We start from the raw sequence: 25,000 nt of genomic DNA, 5'->3' as shown, positions 1-25,000 counted from the left end.
TGAAAATATGTTCGAAGAAGTAGGCAGAGTTAGTTATAAACAAGGTAATCTGGAGAGTCGCTCTGTTAGAGTGAAATATACAACTGCAAACTAAAATCAACAGAAATGACGTTACATACATACAAACATACAAGTATATGTATATGTACATTATATATATAAATATATATATATATATATATATATATATATATATATATATATATATATATATATATATATATATATATATATATATATATATATGCGTGTATGTATCCTAGCTTGAAAAGTCATTTCACAGAGACTGATGAAATACGAGAAATGCAAAGATCAAAAGTGGTTAGATGAGAACGTTTTAACGACAAGAAATTTATTTGCACCAAGATCATTTCTTTTCGTATTCCTCACTATCTTTTAGCCACTAGGCATATCGCAGATTCTATCTAACCTTTTCATATTATCCATTCTGTAAATAACAAATACTTGAAAGAGCACTGAGCAGACCTTCGTTTATACTATACGTCTCGACTGGAGCTCTTCTCAACACTTCCTCTCTAAAACTGAGGTCGTACTTTCCCAATGGCCGTAAGGAATGCACATATATATTCTCATCTTCTGTTATCGACGACGATACTATCTTAATGGCAAAACTTCCCGGCCAACCTTCTCCGCTCTCTCCCGATCCGCAGGAATATCTAAACATCACTTTCCCTCCTCCTCCTGACGTTGTCTTCGCTGACAATTTTCATTTCTTGGTGGGAGCTTACATTTACTGTCAGGTTACGTGTGTGTGTGTGCTTTTTTTTTTATTTATCTTTCTTAAAACTAGATTCCTGAGATTCAGTGACTAACTTGTAGAATGTGTTCGCCTTATCGTAAACTTATCGAGATATCTGCAGCGAATGTGTTCTTTCTAGTCCGGACTCTTGGTAAACTGGATATAAAATGTTCCTGATATTTTGGTTGTATTTCATAAAAACTAATCTAGTTACCTTCTTTGTGCATTCACCCCATGTAAAGTTATAGGACATTTCCCTTCCTAGTGAGACTGATATGCCTTCTAACTAATAAATGGTGTTCCTTTGCATCTTTTTAGTTGCATAGTATTAATAAGCTCATTCATCTAAAATTCACTCCCACTAGAAATTTACTCTTTCTGTAATATCAACATGCCGATTATAACAACATATTTGTGAAATCTCTGGAAAGTCTCCTGTCATCTATGCTTGAGTAACTTGGCTGATACATAACATTGTTCATATCGCATTGTTAATTTCATGCAGATAATTATGTTACCTTACTTGATATGCCAATCATTTACTATCATCATCACGCATCACTGCACTCTCTTCTAGGCTGCATTACTTGCATTCATATTTCTCAACTTGATAGTTTTTAAATATACAATTTATGGCTGTATCAACACTAAAGTTCTGTTATGGTTCCACTGACTTTTTTTTGTGATATGATCTCCAGTTTTAATTCGCCTCTCTAACAAATGTCTAAACTCCCTCTTGAGATAAATAATCCCTTTCCATTCCTTGTCGAATAATCCCAGTTAAATAAATATCCCTCCCCACTTCAACACAGTAACTAAATTTTCCTCTCCCCAGCGCTCATTCATTAGTTGTCTGACACTTTAACTCAGTTTGGTACTATTCAGATTTACTTTACCCTTAATCCTGTCTATTTCTTCTCTTAAACTATCTGTAACCTGGCTACCTACTCTATCTACTCGTCCCTTGGCAAATTCGTCTTCATTTACAGCATTCAACAAAATATACAATTTCGTGTTTATGACCTTCCCTTTTTTTTCACTTGGACTGTTCAGTATTTTCTATGAGTATTTGAGATTTCGTCATACTTGAATTGAAGTAGGGTTTCAAATCTACTTTCATACACACATATGTATGTATACATACATACATACATACACACACACACACACACACACACACACACACACACACACACATATATATATATATATATATATATATATATATATATATATATATATATATATATATATATATATATATATATATATATATATATATATATATATATAAATTATATCTGTGCACGTACGTTAGTAGTAATGTTTGGAGTGTTAATAATAATTCATCCAATTTCAGACAGACTAAAGCTATGCCTCAGTATATAACATTTCAGCATTATTCTGTAAAGCTGGCTACCTATTCTAACCTTCCGAAGGCCATCAGAACACCCACATGTTTACCTCGACCTCCGAACCTCCGTCTATGGACTGCGCCAAATAAAGTCTACATGAAACCGGGAGGTATACGACCCATCAAAGGGGAACCTGAAAGCGAGCAAATTCTAAGAGAATCTGGAGCACCAGTTGCTCTTTATGCTTAGTGCAACGTCTGGGGGAGAGATATGAGACATCAAACGATCCTCTGTAACTACTTGTCTTGTGTAATCAGGGCCACCACTTCCTGTCGCAGTAAACGTCGCGTGTACGCCGCGTATTCCCAGTTCAGGATTTAGTTCGGACTGGCTGGTGTAATTGCTTCATTGCTGATAAACGTTATAATTCTCCCAGTGGCTCGGTCTTGTTTTGCTGTGCTTGTCTGCCCAATGTGTTATGGTTCGTGTTGTTTTTCCCAGAACGCTGACTGGACTCGCTCTTAATCGCAAAAGAATTTCTACTATAGTGTTATCAAGTAGTTTAGTTATCCCCTTTGATAAACGAAAATAAATCTTATATTTCTATACAATCCATATAGCCGCACGAATATGAATCGTCGTATGACAATGAAACTATGGCTAAAAGCTTTTTTTTTTATATTTTAATAAAGGATTAGACAGAATAGCCTGCGAGGAATTAGATGGCAGGATAATGGCAATTATAGCGCAATAAAAATTCAAAAAATTCTCATTATAGATAAATTAGTGATGAAGGTGAGATTGACATATCCCTCTACCCACCCCGTTTTGTAACAACAGATAATTCACTGCAAAATCAATCACATCTCCCCAAACCTGGATAATAGTACGTGATAATGTCATTTAGATTTCCAGGGTACCAGAAGGGTTGGAAGATCCGTACCCATTTGGATAAGAATAGAATGGAAGAGAATATAGAATTTAGGCCAGAGGCCAAGCGCTGGGACCTATAAGGTCATTCAGCGCCGAAACGGAAATTGATAGTAAAAAGGTTTGAAAGGCGTAACAGGAGGAAAGCCTCGCAATTGCACTATGAATCAATTGTCAGGAGAGTGTGGAAAGTAAGATGGAAGAAAGAGAATATGAACAGAGGTATAGTAAAAGGCATGAAAGGGGTTGCAGCTAGGAGCCGAAGGGATGCTGCAAAGAACCTCAAGTAATGTTTGCAGTGCACCGCAAGAGCTACACTGACGATAATCCCCTCCCCCGCTTACGGTTCCTACTTGGATGAGAAAGATGAGAAGCTTGAGATAAATGAGGATTTGTGGACGTAAATGAGCAATAAAGACACAGTGATGAGATTTCACAGATGTCCTTGGTATTGTTCAGGAAGGTGATAATGATGATAAAGATTTTACACAGTCTTGATGTGTATTGAAATGAATTTTCAAGGCATGTCAAGACAGGCTTCATGGCCCCCAAAAAATGTGGAAGCTGGGTAAGACTAAATATGAAGTAAAATTTCATACAAAAAACTATAGGTTTTCCGTTCAGTTTTATGTAATATTCATCAAAAGCAGTACTAAAATTGTCGCTGCAGTTCTTACATCTCTCCATCTTATTCAAAACATTTTAATTTTAAAAATTAAACAAAAAACAATGCATTGCACAAACAAGTATGATCTACAATGCAAAATGCCACAAGATAAGCAGTCAGAAAAAATATGAGGTCTATGTCTAATCTGTGTCATTTACAAAGCACATCATAAAGGAGATGCCTCAAGGCCTATCACAAGAATGCATCCTACTCTTACCTTCTCTAGAACGGCGGGTACTTAACTGACCAGTAGGCAGGGGGTAAGGAAGGGGCCGAAGGAAGCTTCCTAAAGTAGTGATAATTGAGGAAAGAAGGTTAAGACGCGATAATTAAGTATGATAAATTTCTGTTTTAATTTCCTTCAGAATTTTTAAATATAACTCCTTACTTTACTCTCTCTCTCTCTCTCTCTCTCTCTCTCTCTCTCTCTCTCTCTCTCTCTCTCTCTCTCTCTCTCTCTCTCTCTCTCAGTAGATTAACTAGCTCAATTTTTTCTCCCTTTCAAGTGCAAAAAATATCACACGGAACCTACTCTATCTAATGAACACTTGCTCATACATCCAAACATTATTCTTTGAACCACGGTCAAGCTGCTTTTCTTGATCAGGGATGAGCTTCCTGGATTCCCGTAAAGCAATTACTGTCCGCGTTGGGACCCCTCGTCGAAGATGTGAATTTCCATCATGAAAAAGTAACTGATGAATTAAAGAATATTCAAACAATCTTCGCCTTTTGTCGTTTCAAACGATTTCGAAGCTTGGTCATTTCAATAATGTACAAGAAGCGTGGGGTTATCCTTGGGTTATTCAAAAGCATCTGATTTGAAGGGGAAAAAAAATCTTACGATGGAGAACGAAGGATGACGTCTCCATCCATTTCAGCAGAGCCGTGATGAGGCAGACACACGCACATCCCCCCATGTCTAAGCTGCTGCTGCTTCTGCTGCTGCTGCTGCTGCTGCTGTGTAGCTCGATGGCAGTCAGTTCAGTCAGCCTCTCTCAGTTGGCTTTCGGCTCTCGCAGTGAGAGACTGTGTTGATCTATTCGCTCTCGCGGCCCGGTGTGCATCATCGCTCGCCTTCCCCTAATCCCACTCGACTTTCGCAGCATCTCCTTGCATATTCGGACGTCGAACGGAGTGTGTATGTGTATGTGGTCGATGTTGTTGTTTATATATAGTTCCCGGTGATGCTATGACTAATAGTCACCGACGAGAGCTTAGCTTATCTCGAAAGTTGTTGAATTTTATTTGAAAAAAAAAAGTCTGATGCGAAATAAAGCTTAAGGAAATCGTGAAGGTTTTTTATTTATTTAAATGATACTGCCTACGGTATTTTTCTCCTTGGAAAGTTATTGAGACTTTCGACTGGTGGGGAAAAAAGGAAAGAAGAAACAATAGAGATTTACTGAAATCACTTAACAACGAACAGAGATTGGAGCGGATCGCTGCAATAGCTTGACAGGCAAGCTTAGTTACTTTTTTTATTGTGAAATAGACGAAAAAATAGTATGATTTTATTTGCAGTTCTTGTCTTTGGCTTTTCTTGAAGGAAAACTATGAAAATCTGGCAATGACCCAACAATCAAAAATAAAAAGAAAACAATTAAAAAGTTAGTCTTCCAACTGATTGAAAGACAATATACTCAGTTTATAAAATATTCACCGAATATTTATGGCAGATGATAGTAAAAGGTCCGAGTGCATTCAAGACGTCTAGTGAAACATTCCCATAAGCCTCTGCGACCCGTGTTATAGTGAACAACTGCTCGGTACAGGTAACTTTTTACCTTTGGTGTAATTAACCACTTGATAACATCATGGCAGAAATTTATTAGAATAAACTCGTATTCAAACTACATTACGTGACTTCCTTACTTATATATCATAAAATTTTTTTAAAATTCTACCAAGAGGGAAATGATGTACATTTGACAGAGAAAACATAACAAATAAAAAACTAAAGATTATCTTTTAATTAGGTAAACAGGAAAGAGATAATCAGTGATTACAGCATCTATTTTGAGCGCGAGGAAGTTAGTGGGATAAGCACACACTAACCTGAGTGCACCTTTTAGATCGAGAGCTATAAAATGAGCATTAGGAAAACAAGGGAGTAATTGGATCACGTGAGACTAGATTAAAAAAAGAAGGGGGGTGAATTTATAGTTACTTTGCTCCTCAGTAAATGGCTGTGGGTGTTATCTTTTTTTTATTGGTTTGGTGGAGGTAACTTATATGAAATTTAATATCTCTTCTAGATAATATTACAAGGGTCTGACTGCTTTAAGGAAACTATTATTTTTTGGTACAGAAGCACAAAATGGTTACTGGTATTAGATATATGAATTAGGAAACTCTTTGCCAACAGACAATACCTGTCAAAAAGGAATTTTAGAAACTTTCAGAATGAATATTCTTTAAAAATTTCACTAGAGAATTCCTGGTAATATTTTTCCTCAAGAGAGACATCACCTCACTGGACATCTTAACCCCGCCCCCCTTCTCCCATTGAAAGACTTTCCCCCTTCTCGTTCTGCTTTTCCGACTTTTGGGGGGGATAAATTAAGTACACAGATTAACTGAAAATAACAAAAATACAGGATTAGAGAAAAAGCAGCAGACAATGATTACATGACCTACAAATGCAAGTGGTATTAAGACCCAAGCCTGCAATGAAATTCAGCATTGAAAAGAAAAAAGGAGACTCCACTCACTGTGATGTATTTTAGTAGGATCAGAAGCACTTTTACACTGGTAATGTAATATTTACCAGTAACCCGTGTAATGGATCTTCTTGGGACGACCTAACCAGAAATGATGGGAACACTACTGCTTTTACAAAAGTTAGCCTTTAGTCGTCTCACAATCAGTAACAGTCCGCGATAACTGCCTTGACCGACGTTAATCTAATCAACGAAGGACCCTGCTAATCCTTGGTGCAATCAAGGAGTTTACGTACCTCTCTCCTCATCGCAGAAACAGGAGATAGAAAGAAAGGGTAGTAGAAAGAGAGAAAGAAAGAAAGAGAGAGAGAGAGAGAGCTGCATGCATAATTCATACTCTTTATCCGGAATCAACAAGTGAAAAAGAATCTTTCGGCTGCATTAACAAAATGAAAATCAAGATGAAAAAAATGAAGATGTCGAGTGCTTCCACTACTGCTGCGCACTCTGGCCCTAACAGTGGGATCATTGGGTTCCCCGCTGCTGGTTCCACAAGCCACGAGTCAGGAAACGGCCTGATGGCGATTGTGAAGAAGATCATCATCATAATGGTGATGGTGGAGATTGTTGTCTTCCTGCCACAGACCCTCGTCTCAGCAAAGGAGGAAGAAGGTGAGATATACAACGGAGTATATAGATGTTATCTATCTTTGTATATGAACAAACAGACATTGATATATACTATTGGGGTATATGGATGTTTGCTGTCTTTGTATATGAGCAAACAGACATTGACATATACTATTGGGGTATGTGGATGTTATCTGTCTTTGTATATGAACAAACAGACATTGACATATACTATTGGGGTATATGGATGTTTACTGTCTTTGTAAATGAACAAACAGACATTGACATATACTATTGGGGTATGTGGATGTTATCTGTCTTTGTATATGAACAAACAGACATTGACATATACTATTGGGGTATATGGATGTTTACTGTCTTTGTAAATGAACAAACAGACATTGACATATACTATTGGGGTATGTGGATGTTATCTGTCTTTGTAAATGAACAAACAGACATTGACATATACTACAGGAGTATATGGATGTTTACTGTCTTTGTAAATGAACAAACAGACATTGACATATACTACTGAGTATATGGATGTTTACTGAATTTGTAAATGAACAAACAGACATTGACATATACTACTGGGAGTTTATGGATGTTTACTGTCTTTGTAAATGAACAAACAAACATTGACATATACTACAGGAGTATATGGATGTTTACTGTCTTTGTAAATGAACAAACAGACATTGACATATACTACTGGAGTATATGGATGTTTACTGTCTTTGTAAATGAACAAACAGACATTGACATATACTACTGGAGTATATGGATGTTTACTGTCTTTGTATATGAACAAACAGCCATTGACATATACTATTGGGGTATATGGATGTCTACCGTCTTTGTATATGAACAAACAGACATTGACATATACTATTGGGGTATGTGGATGTTATCTGTCTTTGTATATGAACAAACAGACATTGACATATACTATTGGGGTATGTGGATGTTATCTGTCTTTGTATATGAACAAACAGACATTGACATATACTATTGGGGTATATGGATGTTTACTGTCTTTGTAAATGAACAAACAGACATTGACATATACTACTGGAGTATATGGATGTTTACTGAATTTGTAAATGAACAAACAGACATTGACATATACTACAGGAGTTTATGGATGTTTACTGTCTTTGTAAATGAACAAACAAACATTGACGTATACTACTGGAGTATATGGATGTTTACTGTCTTTGTAAATGAACAAACAGACATTGACATATACTACTGGAGTATATGGATGTTTACTGTCTTTGTAAATGAACAAACAGACATTGACATATACTACTGGAGTATATGGATGTTTACTGTCTTTGTATATGAACAAACAGCCATTGACATATACTATTGGGGTATATGGATGTCTACCGTCTTTGTATATGAACAAACAGACATTGACATATACTACTGGGTTATATGGATGTTTACTGTCTTTCTATATGAACAAACAAACATTGACACACAGGAAAACAGAGACAGACACACAACTCTGGCTATATCTGTATGCTTATCCATGCATACATTCATGCACGCAGCCACAACCACACTTACATAGACATAACATACAGGAAAACAAAGACAGACACATAACTCTGTCTATATCTGTATACATATACACGAATACATTAATGCATACAGCCACAACCACACTTACATAGACATAACATACAGGAAAACAGAGACAGACACACACCTCTGAATGCATGAATGTATACATATCCATGCATACATTCATGCATACAGTCACCACCACACAGACATACACATGCACCTATATAAGGGGGTTTGTTACACATTCATACACACTAAATAAATGTATGTATGTAATACTTTTAACTTGAAAAATAAGTGGTTTAAGGAAAAGACATACATGTTTCATTCTGATAACTCCATTAAAAAAATATCAAAGACCATGTCCCTAATTCTTCTATATATAGTTGTATATTATTCCGACTCCTCAGGACAAGAAGGACCTTTGGAGGATATTGGATCACATGTCATCCATGTTGATGATCCTCATTTGTTCCTCCCAATGAATCCTTCGTTTGACTTCGACTTTATTTATACTTTTTGATGATGGTATATACTTCTCGTTTTATTTTTATTTTCATAAATAAGACATTCGTAAATATATATAAATATATATATATATATATATTTATATGTATATATATATATATATATTATATATATATATATATATATATATATATATATATATATATATATATATATATATATATATATATATATGATGCCCTTTTTGGTTAAAAAAACTCATTACATTTTGGAACTATGATAAATCTGATTATTCTCCTAGGAAAAAATTCTGTTTTATATCCGCAAATGAAAATGTGGACGGTTGCAAATAAAAATATAACGATGAAATGATTTTTACAGTCCAAATTAACTGAATTACAAAACATTTAGTTATTTTCGGACGTAATGCTATTTCATAAAATGTAATGAGCAAATTATATATTTTTTAATTTCATATCAAATGGGAAAGTTTCTGATTTACCAGCGTTGAATAGATTAGTTCCTTTTTCTGACACTAGATGGAATCAAGGTTCAGCTGATATTTTACAGTTCATTATCTACGCAAAACTCTCTCTCTCTCTCTCTCTCTCTCTCTCTCTCTCTCTCTCTCTCTCTCTCTCTCTCTCTCTCCTAGGATATTTGTCTTCTCAAGTTACTGCACAAATTCCAATTTAATGATCTAATATGCAATATCCTGTACTCTGAGAAAGTTGTCTGGGAAAACCTATTGAAAAAATATATTGAAAACTATATTGGACTACTACTGATAAAAGCTATGGCGTTACTCAAAATCCTACCTAGCCTTCTTCTTTTTTTTTTTATCTATGAACTGTTCGTCACAAAAGAGAAAAACTTCAAAGAAATATATGATAGTAAATTTTCATGTACACAGATGATCCCCTTGTATAAATAGGCCAGGAAACTTAGTGCAGTATTAGCTTCTACGTTCACGCACACATAAAACTAAACGGTGCTACTTTGGCTTGTTATCTACGTGTCACCTACTCCGAGGTGCTAGTACTAAACACGGCGGAAGCTCCTTGGAACGCCATGTTGAGTACTAGCCCCTCGGGGATCAAAGTATTACATACACTCATTTCTGTATTGTGTGGTCGACAAATTATATTAATAAACGATATCATCGTGCGGCCGTCTACTTTACCTTTACCATACGGTGTTTAGTACCAGCACCTAGGAGTAGGTGACGCGTTGACAAAAAGCCCAAACAGCACCAGCGAAACTTTCTACTGAATTGTTTTGAACCCCTTTGGCAAATAAATACTTTCACAATGGGGGATGGAGCTCTTGCTCAGACTCCAGTGATGGTTAATTCGTTGCTGAAGCTGGATTTCATGAATAAAAAAAAAATACCATATCCGTTACTCGAATTGCTTTAAAATCACCAAATGGCTGGATCTTGGGGTTTACAGCCCAATATTTTGTGCTACTTTTTCAGCGCGGTGCCTAAAATTTAATCTTTTAATAATAATAATAATAATAATAATAATAAAATTAATAATAATACTGAATAATAAATAATAATAATAATAATAATAATAATAATAATAATAATAATAATAATAATAATAATAATAATAATAATAATAATAATAATAATAATAATAATAATAATACAGTTTTAGATTCAAGCAACACGACCAAAAATAACCAGTGATATCGAATTTACTAAGATCGGGTAGTAACATATTGCCATAAGGAACAGTTATAAGAAGTGCACCATCCCTAACCAAGAAACAAACTTATCCCATTCTCTAATCTGAGCACGTTTAATACCGAATTTATGCATTCAGCTAGCAGGAGTGGCTAAAAATAACGATTCTGCCAAATATTTTCCTCTCGAATTCAGGTTCTGTAGTTAGCCCCGAGATCAGCCCAAGTAGATCATGATACTAGAGTAATACGTTGCTAATATTTTTATATTTCCAAATAATAAGCCACAAATGACCGACTAATATCGAATAATTTACACCCCCAATGGAAAATAATTATAAGGTACGTGCACCTACCCTGACCAGAATACGAGTTTGTGTGTTTTAGGGCTGGTTTGTTTGTGTGTGCGTGTGTGTGTGTGTGTGTGTACATTCATACATTCATATATATACACACACATATATATAGAGAGAGAGAGAGAGAGAGAGAGAGAGAGAGAGAGAGAGAGAGAGAGAGAGAGAGAGAGAGAGAATACCTTTTCCAAAACATCAAGCGGCTTACTAAAATGACAATGGTAACCCTGTATTCATATTTTAATTGCTTAATTATGGATGAAACCATAAGCAAAAAACTACCACAATATCAATTACATCAGTCATCTTTACAAAAGATACATCAACAATATACCAAACTGCTCTATACACCAGCAGTAACCAAGCTCTCCCACCCGACCTACTCAACTTATCACCTGCCTCTTAACACCTCTGAATTTTAGGCTCTTAACTCAACCCTATAATCTCTTCATTTTTTTCAACGTGAGAAAACTGCTTCAAAACACTTGTCTCTCCCCTTTAATTACTCTTAATTCAGATAATCTTCAAAATAAAATAAATTTTTTTAGCAGTTTCATTAGTTTTTCTCACTTGCAGTCAATATCCATGCCTCAGTATGAGAGTTAGGTCTACGATTCTCTTGACCAATTTAGTACACATCCAACAACCTTCATTGCTTTCCATCTATTCTTTGACTCACCTATTGTAATCCTACTATTATTCATGACATTTATTCACTAATATATGTATGCGAAGCAACTGCTTCTATTTTCCCATTATCCACCTTCCGCGTTTACATTTACAACACCAATCATCAATCAGCTTTCTCCTGCTGCAGATACTTTCTAACTTTAATACTAGTGTTCATTATCCCCAGTCAAGATTATATCGTGTATAAAAAATAGTATTCAACACTATTTTCACCCATTTTCTTACCCTATACTTTTGCACCTTCATACTATCCATAAATATTTAAACTTCCCTTGGAAATATGGAACGCCCAGTCCTAGACCTACATTCACACCAAAGAGGTAGGTCTAAACTCTCCTCTTTAACGGATGTAACACAGGCTTCGCTTCTGCCATAAAAAGATACTCGCTGCTCTTCTGTACTACCTACTGTACCATAAATCTTCAATTCCTTCCTTGTTGTATCTCTATCAGGCCCGTCATATAATTTTATTACGTCCATTAACGTCGCGTATGGTCTACCCTTTACTGTAAAGTTTTCCGCCTAACTGTTTCATAAAAGTTACTTGGTCCATACAACTTCTCCCAATGTTAGGCCCTAAAAATCGTGCAGTTGTCTGTATCAATTTCATTCGTTATGTGTGTGTGCGTGTAACAAAAATGTATTTGTGTTGCTCATATAGCTTATTTCAGTATTTCTAAAAACCTACTTGTGTGAAGTACCGATCTTCGTTATAGGCCTAATCACAAGCCGAAGTGTGCATGAGCCGGTGGGTAAACCACAAAAAAAAAAAAAAAAAAAACGCGAGTACTTCGTTACATTGCAACGTTTCCTTAATAAAAATATGTATTTCCTTGTGCCATCCTAACTGAATCAAACTCATAGACATTTCAAAAACGTAAAAAAAAAAAATTAGGCCTACTTACCGGAAAGCGGCAGTCAGGAGGAACTCGGCTGCAACGCACACAAACAGCTCATGGGCCTAGCACCTGCTTGACTTCCATTGATCTTAAAAACTTTTCATTATCAGTTTACACAGCTGCACCAGTTCGCTTTTACATCAGTTCATTGTTCGAAACAGCTCAGATTTCTGCTAGCAAGTCACGTGAGTTTCTCTGCGGTGATGCAAAAGGTGTTTATTCTTGTTCTTGGCGGTCTCTTGTTGCTTTCTCTGGTGCTGCGAGTACTCGCTACGCTTGCAGAAACCTTGAACGTGCACTAAGACGAAGCAGGACGATAAAATATTCATGAAAAGCACAACATCACTTTAAGGAACCGAGTGTGAGCTGGGAGGAGCAAAGGTGTTGCAGATCACACACCAGCTGCAACGGAGTACTGCTAGGCCTAGGCCGATGCCGATTACAGTTTCCTTTCCTTGCCGGTAGAGCTTATCGTACTGGAAAGAAGACAAATGGTAAAGAAAATTGACTGATTGGAAAAGTTATGATTCTCATACATTCAACAGGTCAGGCAAGATATCACATCACATGAAGTGCCCCCTTTTTCCCCCATTGCTGGTAAACTACTAAACAAACTAAACAAACAAAAAAGAGAGAGTACTTCATTACATTGCATCCTTTCCGTGAATAAAGTTACCAATAACGTGATTCATTTTCACTTTAACATAAAATATACACATTTCCTTGTATCAGGCAAACTTATTCGAAGTAAGACATTTAATCATCGTATAAAAACATTAGACCTACTTACCAGATAGCTGCAGTCAGGAGCAACTCTGCTGCAACGCACAAACAGTACACTTCATAGGCCTAGCACCCGCTTGTCTTTCATTGATTTCAAAACTTATCGTTACCAATTTACACAGCTGCATCAGTTCGCTTTGTCTTCGGTTCCTTGCAAAATAAATTCAAGATTTCTGATAGCAAGTCACGTGAGTTTCTCTCCGGTGGTGCAAAACGTGTTCCTCCTTGCTCTTGCCGCCCTCGTTTTGCTTTAACTAGAGCTGCGTGTACTCGTTTAGCTTGCAGTAAACCTTTTACGTGCACTAATACGAAGCATAAGGATATTATGTGCACAAGACAGTCCAATTTCACGTTAAGAAACCGAGTGTAAGTTGGGAGGGGCAAAACTGGATTACCGGCCACACTAATTAGCAACGGAGCACTGCTAGGTTTATTCCGATTGCAGCTTCCCGCCTTGCCGGTGGAGATTATCGTACGTAAAAGAAGACACACATTAAATAAATTTGGTTGTTCGGAAAAGTTATAATTATCATACATTCAGCAGGTCAGGCAAGACATTACATCACATGACTTGCCTCATTTTACCCCATTTCTTACTGCTTGAGAGGCAAGAAAGCAGAAAAAAATGTTCATACGTCTGGCAATAACATACACCTTCCCTCTCAGTATTCTCCACGCGCGTTAAAAGTAAACGTTCGTGGCCTAAAGAATGCTTTCAGGTATGATGTACATATTCTTAATTTTCATCATTTATTTATAAAATACTATTTAAAGGAGGAATAGTTAAGGAGTAAAGGAATAATAAAGCAAATGTCAACACAATCCGAAAAGAAGCTAACACTTTAAAAATTGAGACTCCTAACTTATTTCTTCGCGAGTGGTAGTCTTTTGATACACAGCAGACAATATAAAAGAACCAATAATTCTGTATGCAAGTTTGCGATGTAAAATGTATCATGGATTAAAGACGTCAGCTGTAAGATTTATTTTACTGCCGGTTTTTATTTTTTAGACCTTGAACCACATGACAACATGTGCCCCAAGGTCTAAAAAATGCAACTCTGTGCAAGACAGAGGTCATATTATTTATTCAGTGTGCTTTGAAATATTGAGCTGAGCATCACCAGCTTGCTCAGTTTTTGCTGAAAAACATGGTGTGGAGAAGTCAGTTACACACACACACACACACACACACACACACACACACACACACACACATATATATATATATATATATATATATATATATATATATATATATATATATATATATATATATATATATATATATATATATATATACATATACATATTATCAGCATGAGGCAGAACCTTTCATAAGATTCATTTTGAAGCCTATAATAATTGTGTGACTTATGCAGTGAATTACTTACAAATAAGTTATTGAACACACACACACACACACACACACACACACACACATATATATATATATATATATATATATATATATATATATATATATATATATATATAGATAGATAGATAGATAGATAGATAGATAGATAGATAGATAGATAGATAGATAGATAGATAGAAAGATACAAGAAGCTACCATATATTCTATTCCACATCATTACTATATATCAGTATTATAACACATAGCACGTATATCGCGCTAGATCTGCTTACTATACAAAACATATTCCATATTATTCCGCACCATTCTTTGTGTCGTGTCGAACCCGAATCGTTTGAAAATGTCACGTCACCTCGTGCATAATTTCCGCATTTATCGTCAGAATAAATCCAGGATTATTTAAGCAACTCATTAAATCAGCGCATTCATTATGCAGCCATAACTCTTTGTACTGGGAGCGATGAATAATGCATACTCCATCACATTATGTATTTATCTCTCTAACTTAGATCGCATATATAAATGGACTAATTATTCATTATCACACTTTCCTCCCTAGGACAAATTTATTTAACTCTCCTCGAATAATTCCGTGTGCAGTTTCCGTTCAATTGAATGTGTCGATTCTGTAACGTTTGTTTTCCTTTTTTTTTTTTTTTTTTTGGTGTGGGAGGGGGCTTTACTCGATGAATTTTTATCTTTCTGGTTTTTGGATAAAAAGGTGGATGCATTAATATTTATCGTAGTGTTTATATATGACAAAGAATTTACCTATTTATTGCTGGTTTATTTGTCAAGTGTGAAAATGTTATTTTTCACCTGACGCACTGTTTTCGTAGAATGAATATGCATGTGATTTGATATTACATGGTGAGGTAATATTATTTTTTTTTTATACAACAATCCGAAATTTATCATATATTACCCAAGAAGATTTAATCCTATTACTATTTTATTTGTATAATAAGAAAATAGCATTTTTCACCTTATGCCCTTTCGTCCTATAAATTAATATTTTTGTCTTATAAATTAATATTTTGTGTGATTTGATATTCCATGGGTGAAATAATATAATTTTTTTGTCCATCACTTTGCAATATGCCATCTCATATCACCTAGGAGGATTTAATCCATTTCGTTCACAAGCTCCAAAAGATAATATTTTCCAAATCTTCACAATAACATTCTATCAGCATATATTGTGGCCAGTAACAGCTGTTTGTAAATTCGTACACCTGTCCCGTTTCTCTGTCCCTGCACTATTATGCATTTACTCTGATGTAAAGTCAGTCTTCGGTATTAGTAGCATTATGCACTGACTCCACTAGAGTCGTATAATATATGTTAGAAAATGTAAGAAGACAAACCGTAAATTTTTCAGAAAAGTGACTTGATAACTTAGAACTGCAGTACTTTTTTTAAATGATGATGTAAAATCAATCTTCTGCATTAGCATCATTATACGCTTACTTCATTAGAGGCGTATAATGTATGTTAGATTATGTAAAAAGATAAAATGTAAATTTTTCGGGAAAGTGTTGACTGGGGAAGCTAAACCACAGTACCTTTAAGATGATCAGCATAAATAACGGCACTTTAAGAGGAAGAGCCAAACAAGATCAAGATGATTAGATACTGCCACTAGACCAGTGCCAAAAAAAAAAAAAAGATAATTAGTGGCAGTAACATCACTGACGGAAATGCAAAATATGACCCAAAACAAACGATAACTCACATCACAGCCAATTATTTATAATGATCACTGCTAATTCTGAAAGTCTGCATGAGGTCGAGTGATTAGTTGATTGATTGTAAATCATCTGGCTTCATAAATACTAATTTTATGACAGAGAGAGAGAGAGAGAGAGAGAGAGAGAGAGAGAGAGAGAGAGAGAGAGAGAGAGAGAGAGAGAGAGAGATTTCCCATTCATAAGTTTATTTAGTTCGAGCTTTGCACTTTCCTACTTTTTTTCGTACACCCACGTTGTGTGTGTGTGTGTGTGTGAGAGAGAGAGAGAGAGAGAGAGAGAGAGAGAGAGAGAGAGAGGTTCTCCAATCGACTGTTTATACATCGTTTTCCAAAACGTTCAGTGGGGAAGCAGGACCACTGGAACAAATCCACCTTAAATTCAAATGTCAAAATGAGGTGTGTATACCATATAAAATGTAGGCGATGATATTGAGGATTATGATAAAAAAGGTTTTTATTTATCTATCTATTTATCTTATTTTATTTGTTTGTTTATTCATTTTTAGTATTCAGCACAATACAAATTTTCAATTTTTACTTTTTCATGTTTGCATGCAATTTTCACTACAATACTTTGCATGTGAATATATATTTATATATATAAATATGTGTGTATGTATATATGTATATATATATATATATATATATATATATATATATATATATATATATATATATATATGTGTGTGTGTGTGTGTGTGTGTGTGTGTGTGTGTGTGTGTGTGTGTGTGTATCCTTGCAGTCCAGTATTCATAATATCAGCATAAAAAAATATGGATATACGCATCTAAAACCCATATGGCTTTTTGTCCCAGGTAGCGACTTTGGTACCTGGTAATTAGTAGATCATAAAATGCTGTAGCCTACGTAAAATAAAGTAGATATGGCTACTAACTACATTCCAAAAAAATAATTATATACTTTAATGTTTTTTTTCAACAGCTATTGCAATAAAAGGTCGAGAGAAATTATTTTACGGTTCTCCATCGGGAAATTGCTTTGCGATATATTTCTGTATCCCGTTTCCGTGTCATTTTACAGCTGCATAGGTGATATGTAGTGGAATGTTTCAAAACGCAAAATAAAAATACGGTAGAAATTTAAAGTTGAGTAAATAAAAAGACTATATCGTATTCTGAAAACAAATATGCTAATCAGTCTTCAAATTTTAAGCTGTCAGCACGGAAAGTCTCCACAAAGCTTCCAAATTTTTTTAATGGTATTACTGCCTAGAATCTGTTTTACCCCACAGCTTATAAAACGCTATTCTCGCAGGCCCTTAAAACCACGTTAGCATATTTATGCTGCTAAATTAAATAACGCGAGAGAATGGCAGGTTTAACAATGAAATATACAGAACAAAATATCAAGAGAAAATGGTTAAAGTCCATACAATTTCCGTGCGGTGGTGCCTCCGTTCGTGAGGCTGAAGATTTTCCAGGAAAAACGCGAACAATTTCTTCTACTTCGAGGCCATTGTCGGGGGAAACAAAAATGGCTTCATTTACTTTCTCACTCGCATATTGCGAGGCTTAGGGAGGGGTGGGTCCTCTTGCACCTTATGTTATTATTTGGCATCTCCCAAGAAACAAAAGAAAACGATAAGAAAACGAATGAAAATTCAATAAATCAGTATTCATTGAAATAGTGTCACCTGAATTTGGCAGTGTCATGCAAATCAACTATAATAAAACGTAAAATGAAATGATAATACGCAAATTAGTATGGTATTAATATTCTCTTTTTAAGCATAACTCAGAGGGGAGAATGGAGTTTTCTGTGTGATACATTTATTCTGGATGAAAAACAGGAAGGACTTATCTGCCATTTTAGAGTTGTCGTCCAACTCCAAGGGGTCCACAACTGTTTACTAGACAACTCTCTATCTTAAGTTACACGTCAGTACCTTATAATTACCGGTCGTTTGTTAGATTTGGAAATGACTCCGAGTGCCTATGGGAGTTAAGGTATGGCTGTCTGACGAAGTTAGTTTAGCCAGCTCTCCCTTATGGATGTGAAGTGGTGTATGTTGAACTGAAATTAAATTAAAACATTTTGAAGGCCATGGGTTGAAATGTACGTGGTCTGAGAAGAAATGAAAGGGTGAGAAATAAGGAAACAGGGAAAAGTGGTAAAATGGTTAGCGTGGGCGAACGGTTTGATCAGATTGTTTTCAGACAGGTTGGTCATGGAAAAAGAAAATACAGGACCATTGGTTAGGGAAGAGAGAGAGAGAGAGAGAGAGAGAGAGAGAGAGAGAGAGAGAGAGAGAGAGAGAGAGAGAGGTTCGAAAGTGTTAAGATGGGAGAATGTGGGGGCGTGAGATACCTAGAAAGTGCTTGATAGATGCTACGAAAGAGGGAATGGAAAGGAAAACCTTAATAAGAAGAAGCCTAAGAGTACTTGCAAGATAGAAGGGAAATGACACATACAATACATGAGGCTTTACTATCTGCTGAAATTCAGGAATCAAGTCATGAATTTGGCATTGACTCTTTGTTCCCTTTTTCTGAAGCCACTCCCTGCTAAGGGGAACTGCATGGTGTTGATTATTCTCATTATTCATCACGAAAAAACATATATATCCGTATTCATTCACCATAACGGCCATTTGTGGAGTGGGTGTTCGGTTTACGGATGATCAACGGAACTGAAGACCATCAAAGCCCCAGGATTAAAATGAAATTGGCTTACAGCGAAATAGAGTTTTGGTTCTTTGAGATTTATTTTTCGAATGTTCGTTTGATTAAATATTATAAAGCTTTTTACCGTGGATTCATGATTTCATCATTTACTTTTACGTCACGTGTACTTTTCGAATTGGTCCTTATGACACATCATTCCTACATTTCTCATTTTAAATGTATGCATTTGTTCGATATTTTATATGTTCAACATTTTTTTTCAAAATATTGTCTCATAAGAAATTAAAACTATTACATGATATTATATATATATATATATATATATATATATATATATATATATATATATATATATATATATATATATATATATATATATATATATATCACACACACACAACACACACACAGATATAATATATATATATATATATATATATATATATATATATATATATATATATATATATATATATGTATATATGTATGTATAATGGTAAAGAAATTGTAATAAAGAAGAGACAAAAGCCTGGTATGATAAAAAGCTTCAAAGATACCTATCAGGCCACTGAAAAGCTAATGCACGGCCGTATTCAAAATGTATAGGTCAAAAGTTAAAAAATTTCCATGAACCATCACAGTATAAAGCATTGCCATTAGTTTCCTAAAATTCTGCTTGGTAAAAACAGCGATTTAACCTAAAATATGGTAACCAGTAATTTTTTTCATTCTAATCGATACAATTCTTGTTAAAACGCCTTAAATATTCAAGAAAATTGATTGCTCATATATGAAAAAATAAAGATAGATAAAGGGGTAAGTGAATATATAACTACGTACAATATCACATGAAAATATTAATTTATGAGTAATGAATAAACTACACGATTAATTTTCTTCTCTCTATACTTAAACTCCTTGGAATACCATCTTTTAGGATATCATCAAGAGAAAGTCTAAAATTCTGGTTACATATGTCGGGAAAATGAAACAACAATATTGTTCAGTCTTTTTCTACAAGATAAATGTCCCACGGTTCTGCCGGAAAATAAGCAAGGGATACTAGAAGCAGTATTTTGCAGAAAAATGCATTCCGTTTTTTAAATGCTCGTGAATATGGAATTCAGAGTTCAGAAAGCAACTCGAGTAAAGGAAATACAAGCTTCGCTCTTCATGATCGAAAAACATACATGAAAAATAATCATGAACTTTTTATTCTATCGTATGACAGTTACGTTTATGCATACGTGCTAAGGCTACTTCCATGTCTGCAAATTGGAAGGCAAATAATATCAAGAGAAAAAGATATGCAAACACATTATGGCGAAATGAAAATCAAACATGAATTGCTGGTCATAATCTACTAGGGGAACCTTCGTTAGAGAGAGAGAGAGAGAGAGAGAGAGAGAGAGAGAGAGAGAGAGAGAGAGAGAGAGAGAGAGAGAGAGTCTTCACTAATTTACAGGAATGACAAATGGCACACGTACAACACAAAATTACAGAAAATCCAGGAAAAATATAACATGACCTTATTTTAAAATCTAATATTATCAGTTTTATTTGCTGTGTGTTTGTTTATTTAATTATTATTATTATTATTATTATTATTATTATTATTATTATTATTATTATTATTATTATTATTATTATATCTAATTCAAACTACCAAACGCAATCGTCATAATGACTGAAGTCATATATTTGACATTATAATGAACTTGACAGAATTTCCTGTTCGTAAACGAAAAATTATTTAACTACCTCCAGAATCCGGAAGGTTAGGAGAAAGTTCGTCCTTTCAGCAAATATATATATATATATATATATATATATATATATATATATATATATATATATATATATATATATATATATATATATATATATATATATAATATAACTTCAATATTAAGATATGAAAAATAAAGCCCACAGCTTCAACATCAATAATGTGGAGTATTTGAGAAAAATTAATTCTCTATCTCTAAAAATCCTGTTTGTGAATATACCTAAAAACGGGTTCCTATTTCAGACTTTAGTTTTAAGACGTTTTTATAGGAGTAAAGTGCAAAGATCTATGAATAACAGAGCATATGCCCAATATTTCTTTTACATAACGGTATTTATCCGCATCATGGTATAAAAAAACTTTGGGCAGGTTAGCATGTGGAAAATGAATGGCCTGAATCTAGCCTCTAAAATGTAAAGGTAGTTATGTGCTATATATATATGGATTTTTAGGTTAAATGTACTGAATGTTATACGTACATACATACACGTGGAAAACGCTGATATACACACACATATATATATATATATGTATATGTATATGTATATGTATGTATATATATATATATATATATATATATATATATATATATATATATATATATATATATATATATATATATATATATATATATATATATATATATATTTATATATATATATATATATATATATATATATATATATATATATATATATATATATATATATATATATATATATATATATATATATATATATATATATATATATATTTCTGATGGTGGTCACTGGAGTTGTTATCTAAACAATTATAAACAAATCTTTTTCAAAGAGATTATTGCCCCGTGTCTCGCTCATTGAGGTTAGTCACCATTATATAAACTAGCAACAGTTGCTGACGGTACACACACACACACAGAGAGAGAGAGAGAGAGAGAGAGAGAGAGAGAGAGAGAGAGAGAGAGAGAGAGAGATAGAGCGAGAGAGAAATCTGCGTTCTAGCAACCATTTCAAAACCCATTTATGAGTTCACTGACGCTGTTTCGTTGAATCCGTATCGTCGAGCCTAGCCATTTTTAAACTGTGCTCAATAGGAAAACGGAAGTCCAAACCCCAAAAATTCGTAAGTGAACAAAATCCTTCTCTGAGGACGATAAATCCCAAACGAACAAGACTTGATAGTCACGGGGTAATAGATATTGCGTTGGAGTGCATTCAATTTATCTGGACTCTTTTTTCCCGTCGTTTTTAATACGCTTTTTTTTCTACCCTTCCTGACAGCAGTGTCAGGGAGACAAGGTTACGCAAGTGAAATGTTTTCCAGGCCAGACTTTCACGGTTTTCAAGATTTTAGACCGGTCCTGTCTGAATCTGGATGTTGATATATATATATATATATATATATATATATATATATATATATATATATATATATATATATATATATATATATATATATATATATACAATGTATATATATATATATATATATATATATATATATATATATATATATATATATATATATATATATATATATATATATATATATATATATATATATATATATATATATATATATATATAGTGTGTGTATGTGTGTGTGTATGTGTGTGTGTGTGTGTGTGTGTGTGTTATATATATGTGTGTATACATATCCACATTCATATATTGCATATTATCTGAATAATAATTTGTTTTTGTTTGCTTCATCTTATTTAAGAGTAAACAAATAATTCTAATGAATTCTGTTAATTAAAATGAAATGCTGAAGAATATCCGTTTACAAAGACATTTCTTATATTTATGTTTCTTCTTTGATGAACAAATTTTCTTTGATGTATATCTTTAACTAAATATTGAAAATCCACTTGCTTTTCGGAAACTACCATTCTTTGAAGATTATCTTATCTTATATCCCATTAGTAATTACAAATAATTAGATTTCTTTCAATGTATTTTTCGGGGGCAAGAAAGATACCTCCTATTTTGTTTATATTTCTTTTGTTTGTACAATGGCATGCAATTATTTCTGTCATTTTACTTTTCTGATGAAACAGCAATATTCAGTTATTCAAGTCTTTCATCTGTTATCTTTCCTGTGAGAATATTGTTTATCTAAAGGCCTTGCATTTTGCGTACGCAAAAAAACATCCCATTTTTAACAATACGGTTTGTTTTCGGTAACCAATAGCCTTGCGTACTTTTAAGCTCGATTAATCCTTATTCTCATATCTGTTTCATTTTATTTTTTCCTTTGTTTCAAGCTTTTAATGCGCATTCATTATTTATCAATGGAACTTCAGACCATGTCCGCTTGTCCATTATTAATCTCTGATTCCTTTTTAACATGTTTATCGATATCATCTTCATTAAAGAAACATCTGGATTCTGGGAAATGTCCCGTAAAAAAGATTTTCCATTATACATCACAAATAATTCTTTCCTGAAACTAGTTATTTATACCCTCTCTCATTTGCGAGATTTATTTTCATCCCTCGCAATATTTACATAATTAACTCTCATTTTTTTCCCATTATCCTTCATGCTAGACTGCTTTAATTACGTATTCATCTTCCTGCTCCTTTTTTTTCAGACGTTTCTTATCATTAAAATCTAATTTTTCCTCCCGAATTTTCATTTCGTTCCAATAAAACTAATATAACGAGACAGCTCGAAGCAATCTTATTTGCATCTTTTTCTTTATAAAGTTATAGATTTTTTTTATGTTCTCTCCTTTCAAATGGTTGTTCCCTTTCTAAGATTAAATTCCTTTTATTTTGTTTTATTTAAAATTTTATCCATTAAATCTTAACTGATAAATGTTAAAACTAATTCGCGACTGGCAATGAACGTTATATTGTAATATTCAAAATTGGTTATTCTGTGGAATTACAACAATCAGTTTATAATCTTTTGACACTATAACCTGCCTATAGCCCTCCAAAACCTTTCCATACTTAACACCACCTCAAAGGCATATTTGGAATACCTCAGGTAACTAGTGTTTATGCTTTGGTTCAAAGTTATTCTGGACTATTTACTTTTAATCTTTAGCAAAGGGACTATCTAAGTTCAGATTATAAATCAAGTAAACTAAGTTATGTAATCTATTGTAATTCAGCCTTTCCTGTCTAAAGTATAGTATATATTAACTTACTACATTTATGTAAATTTGATGATATCCAATAAGTGAAATTGAATTTTGGTTTCTGCTATGAAATTTTATTTCAAGGAATAACATATCTATAGACATTTCTCTTTTATTATTTTAGGAAATGACTCATAATTTGTTGTTTTTTCAAGAATTATAACATTCATTTAAATGCAAAACAGTAGCAGTTATATCGTTACTGACTTCACCGTGCAAGGCAAATATAGATAAAATCACATATAATAAAAATGAAGCTTCAGATGAAAACCATTACTCGTGGAATTTCCATGAAAATGAGGTCGATTAGTCGAATTCTATTATAATCAGGAACTTGTATCGCATTTACATAAACAGGCAAAATGCTACTATGAATAAAATCCAGTGTGTGTATATTTTTGTTAAAAAAAAATGGGTCTTAGTTTCCTGCTGTTGGTATGGAATGGAGCTTGCATCTAAAATAATTTCATTTTGAGGCCTAACTTTTTTAGTTTAATAATTTTCTATTACTCGTAATAGGTGCTAGTTTCAAGTTTATATTAAAAAAAAAGTTGTAAAACTATAACGCCTCCAGTGGGCACATGCCTAAATCAACTTCGTAGGAATGTATTGCAAATTTCTCTCCAAGTTTGATTATATTCCAGTCTCTCCTAAAACCTAAACTCTAGTCGCTGTAATGAGTCAAACCTTTGGTTGAGTAATCCTATTTTTAGCTCTCTCTCTCTCTCTCTCTCTCTCTCTCTCTCTCTCTCTCTCTCTCTCTCTCTCTCTCTCTCTCTATCCAAAGGAGATGTGTCACCAGGCAAGTATAACAATAGATCAATCTGATTTGATA

General features: G+C 33.9%; 1 protein-coding gene and 1 long non-coding RNA gene across 3 annotated transcripts in view; one reads left to right on the top strand and one right to left on the bottom strand.

Annotated features, from left to right (window-relative positions):
* The window catches only part of LOC136852440 (uncharacterized), a 134,522-nt gene extending 120,328 nt beyond the window's left edge, over positions 1-14,194 (bottom strand). The window contains exons 1-2 of one of the 2 annotated variants that reach the window (XR_010857140.1): positions 13,476-14,194; positions 12,692-13,161 (exon numbers count right to left, since the gene is read on the bottom strand). This is a non-coding gene — a long non-coding RNA (uncharacterized lncRNA). The remainder of the gene's footprint in view (positions 1-12,691; positions 13,162-13,475) is intronic. The other variant, XR_010857139.1, reaches the window with a different exon arrangement.
* Positions 4,706-25,000, top strand: part of LOC136852439 (alkaline phosphatase-like) — a 52,823-nt gene continuing 32,528 nt past the window's right edge. The window contains exon 1 of the mRNA XM_067127067.1: positions 4,706-7,047. Coding sequence (XP_066983168.1) covers positions 6,825-7,047 — 223 coding nt within the window. The 5' untranslated portion in view covers positions 4,706-6,824. The remainder of the gene's footprint in view (positions 7,048-25,000) is intronic.

The sequence above is a fragment of the Macrobrachium rosenbergii genome, chromosome 25, assembly GCF_040412425.1.
Source record: "Macrobrachium rosenbergii isolate ZJJX-2024 chromosome 25, ASM4041242v1, whole genome shotgun sequence".
Lineage (NCBI taxonomy): Eukaryota > Metazoa > Arthropoda > Malacostraca > Decapoda > Palaemonidae > Macrobrachium > Macrobrachium rosenbergii.
This window is presented reverse-complemented; position numbering and strand designations above follow the sequence as displayed.